This window comes from Dama dama, chromosome 24 (genome assembly GCF_033118175.1).
Source record: "Dama dama isolate Ldn47 chromosome 24, ASM3311817v1, whole genome shotgun sequence".
Classification (NCBI taxonomy): domain Eukaryota; kingdom Metazoa; phylum Chordata; class Mammalia; order Artiodactyla; family Cervidae; genus Dama; species Dama dama.
Window position 1 is genome coordinate 56,931,684 of NC_083704.1, and position 8,364 is coordinate 56,940,047.

At 57.7% G+C, this 8,364-nt stretch overlaps 1 protein-coding gene across 1 annotated transcript; it reads right to left on the reverse strand.

The window, feature by feature from the left end:
* Positions 1-345: 345 nt before the first annotated feature.
* Positions 346-8,124, reverse strand: TMIE (transmembrane inner ear). The gene is made up of 4 exons (XM_061129220.1): positions 7,985-8,124; positions 4,684-4,801; positions 1,021-1,170; positions 346-717 (listed from the first exon to the last, which is right to left on the reverse strand). The coding sequence occupies exons 1-4, from the start codon at positions 8,078-8,080 to the stop codon at positions 617-619; spliced, it is 465 nt and encodes a 154-aa protein (XP_060985203.1). The 5' UTR covers positions 8,081-8,124; the 3' UTR covers positions 346-616.
* Positions 8,125-8,364: the final 240 nt, after the last annotated feature.

Below are 8,364 nucleotides of genomic sequence, written 5' to 3' on the forward strand. Positions count from 1 at the left end.
GCCTAGAGCTTGGTATCTGCTGGGCTGGGGATTCTGCCTCTGGTCCTTCTCTGATCACTGCTCTGGGCCAGAACCCATGCCAGGCTTGGGGCAGCCCCTCACCAGCAGGGCTGCTATCCAGCCAAGTCCGAGAGCCTCCTGCTGCCCCTGCTTCCTCCAGTGACCCTCTCCCTCCTTGTGGGCAGCCCGGTGTGGCCTCACATTGTCCCGTCCAGGCCGGCCATCCCCTTCCAGAAGAAAACCCACATCCCATCACCCCTTAGCCACAGCTGTTCCTGGCAGAAGAGGAGACAGAGGCATGTCTGAGTGGGTAGAGGCCACTTTGGATCTACAGAGGGACAGGGTTACAGACCACCTCTGCTGAGCGGCCACGTGGATGGGGTGAAAGGGGTTGGCGTCCAGGCCAGGAGGTGGCACATCTGGTACAGTTTTGTCCTTGCTCCTATAGGCTCGGGGACAGGGTCCTGGGCCCCTGCAACTTCCTCTCTACAGGGAGAGGGTTCTCTGCAACCTCTGGGGTCCATGTGTGAGCTTGGAGTCTAAGATGTCTGGACGCTGGCAGGACCATGAGCCCTAGGGCTGGCCAGCCCCAGCTGCCACCTCCAGAAAGCTCTCCTCATTTCTCTCCTTTCTTCTTCTTGGCCTCATTCTTCTCATCCTCCTCTACCTTGATGGCCACTGTATCCACACTGTCCTTCTTCTTCTTCTTCTTATCCTCTGTGGAATAGAAGGAAAAGGGTTCAACAGGAGTGAAACAGCATCCCAGGACCCACACCAGAGCCTCCCAGTCCAACCCTTCATTCCTTTTTCCTTCCAAACCACTCCTACCTGCAAAATAGCTTCTTGTTTTCCCTGCCTCACCCTGACCCATTTCTTTGCTCTGGTCTCCAGAAACCGGGATGAGTCCCCTCCCTGAACCAGGTGGAGGGGAGGAACAGGGCACTCTGAGTGGAAGGATCAAGGAAATGGCCAGCTTGGCAGGCTTGGGGGTTGGCGGGACTGGGGGCCAGGCCTGCTCACCTCCAGGGATTTCTGTGAGCTCGTTGAGGGGTGGCACAGTCTCCAGTTTGTCCGTGTACATCTTGGCTGCCTTTCGCTGCAGATACCGGGCTTCAATCTCCTTCCGGGTCCGTGGCACGCGACAGTTGAAGACACAGCAAAGAGTGATAACTACAGGGAGGACAGAGCAGGCTTGGCAAGGGCCAGAGCTCAGACACCCCAGGAATGGCACCCAAATTCCAGGCCTGTCTCCATCTATCTATCTGGGTCTCACCCAAGAGTCTCTCTTTAGGAGGTTCCACATTTTGACAAAACCCCTGTGGGCTCTGAGATTTTCAAAATATCTTCTCCTGAGCAGGGCTGGCTTTAGGTGGTAGGCCTGCTCTCAGAAAGGCCTTGTGCTTGGTCTGATACTCTGCTGTCACTTTCTTGAAATTCTTAATAATCTTTGGACAGGGATCTCATGTTTTCAGTTTTCACTGGTCCCACATATTATGTCAGTGGTCCTGGCTCAGAGTGGGGGCGGGTCTTTCTGGCTAGACTGAGAGGTCCTGGAGGGTACAGCCTCTTGGAGGGTGTCCTGTACTTGAAACCCAGGCCCCTGGGCTCCTGGTTCATCCTAGGTTTTCCTCCCCAGGCTCTTGAGAGCACTTCAGACCCCAGAGGACAGGCTGCCATCTTCCTCAACCTCCCTGAGGACAAGCCGGGGCTCCTCCTGGCTGTGAGAGCCTGCAGGAGGGCACAGACCTTGCCCTGGGGCGTTCACCTCAGACAGAGTTATTCCAGGAGTGGTTTTCTGGCTCAGGGCACAAGCTGGGCCCACGCAAGCTGGGCCAAGGCATGGAGCTGGCCTGTCCAGGGCCGGGCCGGGCAGGGCTGCCAGGACTCGGCTGGACGGAGTTTATTTTTTTAAGGCCCCCACAGTCTGACCACCTTGGCCCCAGCCTCAGGGAGAGGGGACGGAGCTGCTTCCTATTATAAATCAGATGACCAGACATAACTTCCTGGCAGACTCCTAGAGGCAGGAGGGCCAGGCAGGACAAGCCAGGCCTCTTTTTGGGGAAGATAGATCAGACCTATGTGGTCTGGGAAGGAGCACCCTTTGGGGTCATCTTGTGCAACCTCGTCAGCCAGTATTATGGCCCCATTGAGTCTTCCCCAGACTCACAGAATGAAAGAAAAAGTGAATGAGATGGTTTCAAAGCTTTTGGGACTCAGGACAGGACTCCTGAATGAATGGAGAGGGTGTCAATAGCATCCAGGAACACATGGTGGGGGACAGTCATGTGAGGGCCCTAATAGTAGGTCTGACTGTGCACTGCTGCCCAGGGATGGACCTGGGAAGACAGTAGGCTTTTCTTACCCAAAGAGTTGGTCTCTGGTCGCCTCCAGACCCCTGTATGCCAGAGGTCCAGGGTTGGTCCCCCACCCCCACCCTATTGGCTTGAACCACCTCTTCCAGTTACCCCATCAGGTACCTTCTCAGGACCATGCCCGGGCTCTCAGCAAAGGCTGGTCCCAGTCCCTGGGAGGCCTGGACTTTAAAGGCAGCACAGCCACAGCTATTGGCAGTCAGAGCAGGATGGAGGTGCTGCCCCTCACTCCGGACCTGTCCCACCCAGCCTGGCCTGCTTGCTTCTCTTCAAAGGAGAAAAACAAAGTTTCTTGGACAGAGTTCCAAGCCCAGGAAGAGGCTGGGGATAGGAGTCCCCAGGCTGGCAGGGGACCAAAGAGGCAGCCCCATCCAACTCCATCCTCTCCACAAGGTTCTGGGGGTGATGCTCCACTAACAGCTCTACCACCGAGGCCCAAGCAGACAGGGAAGTGGGAAAAATGTTTCCTCCCCAGGAGACTGGATCCCCAACTCCCTAGAGTGCTGCATAGAAGGTATCAAGTGCTGACCTATTGCTCAGAGGCCTTTGGGACTATCCCTTACCTTTTTCCAGGAAATAGGGCTAGGAATAGAAGTCAGTCTGTGTAGTTGAGGTCCAAGGGCCTCTTTGGGGCTGACACTGCAGCTTTCCTATGTGCCTCTAGGCACTTCCACCATCTTGGGCCAAGCAGAGCCCGGGAGAAACCATTGTGTGTCTTGAGGCCCCATGGTGCCCTCGACCCGGCTCCTCGGGGTGCCCCAGAGCTGCTCTTTGGACCTGCACCCTGGACTGCTCCTGTGGCCCCTGCAGGCAGAAACCTGTTTCTTGGTACTGGGGGGTTGTTCCCCCTCTGTGAACACCTGGCTGGGGCTGCAGCCACACCTGTCTGTCTGTGGGGCCTCCACTCAGAAGCCTGACTGTTCACCAGCCTTGGTTAGGAACAGAACGCAGCCTTTTGCTCACCTCCTCCTCCCAACCTGTGAAAGTCGCTCAGTCATGTCCGACTCTTTGCAACCCCATGGACTATAGCCTGCCAGGCTCCTCTGTCCATGGAATTCTCCAGGCCAGAACACTGGAGTGGGTAGCTGTTCCCTTCTCCAGGGGATCTTCCCAACCCAGGAATCGAACCCAGGTCTCCCACATTGCAGGCAGATTCTGTACCGTCTGAGCCACCAGGGAAGCTCTCCCACCCTAGCTGTGAAGAGAGTGGGGGTGGGGTGGAAGGGCACTTCTGGTGCCAGGAGAAGCACATGCAAAATCGATGTCCTTGTCTCCCCTGGTGCCCCTACATCTGGGTGGGCCCTTGTGGTCAGCCCTGCCCCCAGGGGACCTCATCCCAGGATAGCTCCTCCTAGAACTTAAATGCCCCTGTAGCCCCTGAGCCAGGGTGCGCTCAGTAAACGTCTTAGAGGGGTTAGCTGAGACCTGTGTGGAGGCCGTTTTCTCCCACATCTGCCCCCACTGTACCTCTCTCCGGAATGCCTTGCTAGCTGCCTGACACAAACCTCCATCCATCCTACCCATCTACAGCTTAGAAGACCCCTCCTCCATGGAGCCTTTACTGGGGGGAGTATGTTCTTTCCCTTTACTGCCTGCACCCCCCGCCTTTGGCCCATGGGAATCTCTTTGTGCCCTGGTGGCCTCTCCCATCCAGTCGGCATTTCTCAGCCCCCCTTTTCTCAACTCCAGACCCCAACTCTGGAAGGACAACTGAAAGGAGCATCCCAAACTGGCTTCTGTTGCAACTTCGCATCAAGCAACTCCCAGATCCAAGAGAGGAAGGGAGGGGGTCTCCTGTTTTTCACTGAGGTGGGTGTGAGTCATTCCAAGGAAATGGTATTTGACAATGCTAGGTTTGCAGCCTGGGAGCCACATCTGCTGGGCGTCTGGGGAGCCCTGGTGCTGAGCTACAGCCAAGGGTGGCCTTGTTGGGGCCCCTGGGTGTGGGTGTTTTAAGCTGGCCAAGCTGCAGGAAAAGCATGAGGAGGCCAGCGATAGGGAAAAATGACACGTCTTCGTCCTGGTTCAGTGGAGTCCCCTGTAATTACCATAATTGCCATGTGGCTGCATCCCCCGTCGGGCAGAATACTTCAGGTCACCACCAGCCTGTCAGCCCTCCACAGGGACTTTGTGTGGATCAGGAGGTGCCAGAAACCACAGAGGGCCTCCTGTGGGCGCCAGGCCTGCTTGCACTGCCCGGAATTGCTGCTCTGAGCCCCTGGGGGGTGGTGCTGGGGGGTAACGGGGTGCTATGCTCCCACTGTGGTATGGCAGCAGCAGGGGGTAGTCAAGGGGGGCAGCCGCTACTTACTGATGGACAACACGAAAAGCGAGAAGATGCCCACCACGTGCCACAGACGCATGTCCCAGAACACCACCGTCTCCTTGGTCAGCGGGGGCGGCTTGGGCTTGGGTGGGGCTGTGCTGGGCTGTGGGTCGGGAGAGAGCAGAGTGAGCCAGGCAGAAGCCAGGGGCTGGGACTGGGCTGAGAGAGGCCCAGGTCTCAGCGAGGACTCACTAAGTCCGAGCATTTCAGAATCTCCCAGGATCAAGGGTCTTAGACATTCATAACCAATGCCTTAGACCTTGGGAAGTTCCGGCCTTAGAGCCAGAGAAGAGGGCAGAGAACCTAGAACCATGGAGCTGGGAACTGGGGAGTGTGAGGGTGGTTAATGCTTGGGGAAACCGAACCCAAGGGGCAAATGTGGATGGTTTGTTTCAGTCAGGTTCAAGGCCCTTTCTCTCCTCCTGCTCCAGACCTGGGCCCCACACAGGCAGATGGGGTCTCAGGACCAAGGCCAGAGACAAGGCCTGTACTGCCCCGTGGTATTTTTTTCTCATGTCCCCCCAGTGTGGGATAGGGTGCGGAACTGCAGTCGGGGCTTCATGACTCTCTTACTTGACCAGGATCCCCACCAGGTGGCCTCAGCAGTTGCCTGTCTTACCTGAGTCACCTTCTCTGACCAGAAAGCTAGGCCAGAATCCTCACCAGAAAGAGGGACTAGGTAATTTGTCTGAAATGCAGTAGCGACACCTGGAGGCCAAAAGTTGTAAGCACCGCTGGAGCGATCACGAGCACTGCGTGCCTCTTCCCACCTTCCCAGTGCCACACCTCCCTGTCCTGGGGTTCTGAGGAAGGAGATAGGGTCATATCCCTCTCAGCACCCCCAGATCAGGGACATGGCCCTGCTCAGGAGGGTAGCAGTGAGACCTGTCCCTGACCTGTGGGGCTGAAAGGGATATGACCCTATCTCTGTCACCAAGCTTGGCTAAGGGGAAGGAGGGGTACTTGGAGGGAGAGGGGGACCCTCCTGGGGCATCGGTGCAATGCCTTGCCCCTCGATTAGCCCCAAATAAGGACAGACAAGAGGAGTCTCTTCCAGCTCTCCGGAAAGGAAAGGCAACCCATAGCTCAACCGTCTGTCCAGCCTTTCTCCTGGTCCGTAAGCCTGGATGGAGCACCTACCAAAAGCCAGGTACCTCTGCACCTTATGGACGCCACCCTTCAGCCTGTACTGGGGACACTTGGAGAGGACCAACAGCCTGTCCCAGATAACCAAGAAGGTCTATGTGCCCAGGACTGGTGCATGATTCCCGGCTCTCTTCTCTTAACCAAGGTGAACTGGGGTAGGAGCCTTCTTTTCTTTAGTCCTCAGTTTCTCCATCCGTAACTTGAGTGGAATGGCCCCAGTGGTCTCTGAAAGGCTTCCTACACAACCTGAGTGGTAAAATGGACAAGTAGACACCCTTCCTCAGCATCATCCCAGGGCCTGGACCCATCTGTGGGGTCAGACATGTGTGTGTGGGGTTGGGGCTGGGCACTCTGAGTATAGGGCACATGCGGCCAGAGTACACATGCATGTGGTCAGGCACACATCTGTAGTCAGGGCCAAGGTGTGGGCAGTGGCAGGGTTGCATGGTTCTGACGCTCAGTGTGTTGACCCAGCTGGTTGTAAGACTGGGAGATTCTGGGCGCCATGGTAAAGATCTCAGACTCAGAGCCTGGGCAGCCAGGAGCTCACTTCTGACACTTTCTTATTCCAGCTTTGTTCAAGACACCCTGAATAGGGTCTTGGGTAGGGGGAAACAGGTAATAGTGGGGCATCTGTTTGTGGTGGACACCGCTGGGAGTCTGAACTCTGAAGCTTGGGGGCCTGGCCTCCATCAGAATTTCATAGGCTGATTGAAGGGTGATGCCTGTGGGTAGGGTGAGTGGTACCATAGACCCCAGCCCCTCTCATCTTTCTGGTACTTCCTTGGATCGCCTGGGCTCAGCCAGGCCCTTGTTCAGGCTGTAGGCAGATGGTAGGCAGAGGGACTCAAAATGCAATTTCCCTTGATGAACTGGGAGAAGACGTTTTCCTGGGGACCGAGGGAAGAGTCCTTGACTCAGACCTGAGTCGACCCCCTCTGTCGGGTTTCTCCTACACCCAGACCAGCTCAGTTTCTGCACCTGAGGCCTCAGGGCAGCTGGTGGGGGCTTTAGTGCACTCCATGGGGCTCAAGCCAGCCCAACTCCCCTTACAGAGACACCAGAGCTGACATCTGACTCCAGCCCAGCCTTCTGATCACACCCCTTGGTTAGCAGCAGGCACAGACTAGCATGGGGGCATAGGGCTCTGTCCCCACGTACCTCAGACCCACCAGTTCAGGGGTGTCCCCTCAGACCCCAGAGATAAGGCCCTGTCCCCCCTCTCCCATCCTGTTGCCCAGCACCTGCCTCTTGAGGGGTCTCCGGGGTGCTTGACTATCTCGTGCCCTTCTGCTCTCCCCACTCTGCCCCAGCCTACACAGGCTCCTACCCCTCTCTTCCCTAGCCCTACCTCTGGCCTTCTCCCTCTGGCTTGCTGCTCTAGAATCCTGGGTCTGGTCAGCCTCATCAGCTCCCCTTCCCAGCTCAGCAGGAATGGGGTACAGAGAGGCCAGCCAAGGGGGCTGCAGATGGCTCCCACCCTTCCCTTTCTGGCCAGCCCCTCAGCCATCCTTTTCGCTTTGTCCTGGACTATCTCAGCAGCTCCTTCCAGTTCTCCCGAGTATGGGCCCTCTTCTAATTTATTCTCCTTCCAGTCCAGGACTCATCCTGATTCTCCTCTGCTCAGACACCTTTGCTAGCTCCCAGCTATCACCAGGACCAAGTAAGACCCCAAGTCCCTGGGCCCTGCCCTGCCTGACCCTCCCTGCGGTGTGGAGTCAAACTCAACACATGGCTGCTCTGTGAAGGGTGTCCTCATCCTCCTGCCTCTGTCCCCCACCTGCCCACGTCTGGACACCAGAGTAGAGTGCAGGGACTGAGTGTCCCCCATCAGACACTCGCTGATGCCAGGCTGTATCTCCAATCAGATTGGGGAGCCCTAAGGTCAGGGTGAGTCTCCCCATCAGAATAATGTTCCTGAGATCGGGGGCTGTGCCCGGCCATCAGAGCAAGGACCCTAAGACTGGGGCTGAGTCTCCCTGCATCCTGGAAGCGCTTGGGATGGACTGTGTCTCCCCATTAAGTCAGGTCTCCTAGTGCAAAAGAAAGGGAAAAAGCAGCTTCCCGTCAGAAAGGCACCGCCTGGCTCTGCCTGGACGGTGACAGCCACCCCGAACCCCTCCGCGCCGGCCCACCTCACCTCCACCAGCTGCCCGGCGACCCCTGCGAGGCAAACCCCCAGGGCGGCGCCGCCCAGTGCCCAGAGGAGCCCCGCGCCTCGCCGCGGCCCCGCCATCTTCGCGCGCGGCGCTGCTCCGCCGCAGGTCGCAGGTCGGGGGAGCCGAGGGACGCCAGCCAGGCTGCCTTGGCCGGGTGACTGCCCCTTGGGCAGCCGGCGCTCGGCGCTGGCGATCTGGTCGCAGGCAGGCTGCGAGTGAGCATCATTTATTCATCGTTGGTGTCCGGTTCCTGGGCTGCCCGCCCCTGCATCACTCCGAGTGGAGGGCCCGCCCCCCTCCGGAGATCACACTCTAGACTCCCCATTCCCCTAATCCGACCAAGACCGACATGGGGCGGGAG

Excerpts from the sequence above, each read along its gene's own strand:
- TMIE (XM_061129220.1), bottom strand. The coding sequence starts at position 8,080 with ATGGCGGGGCCGCGGCGAGGCGCGGGGCTCCTCTGGGCACTGGGCGGC. Across the intron at positions 1,171-4,683 it reads GCTTTTCGTGTTGTCCATCA|TTATCACTCTTTGCTGTGTC; the intron begins GTAAGTAGCGGC and ends TCCTCCCTGTAG. Across the intron at positions 718-1,020 it reads GCTCACAGAAATCCCTGGAG|AGGATAAGAAGAAGAAGAAG; the intron begins GTGAGCAGGCCT and ends TCTATTCCACAG.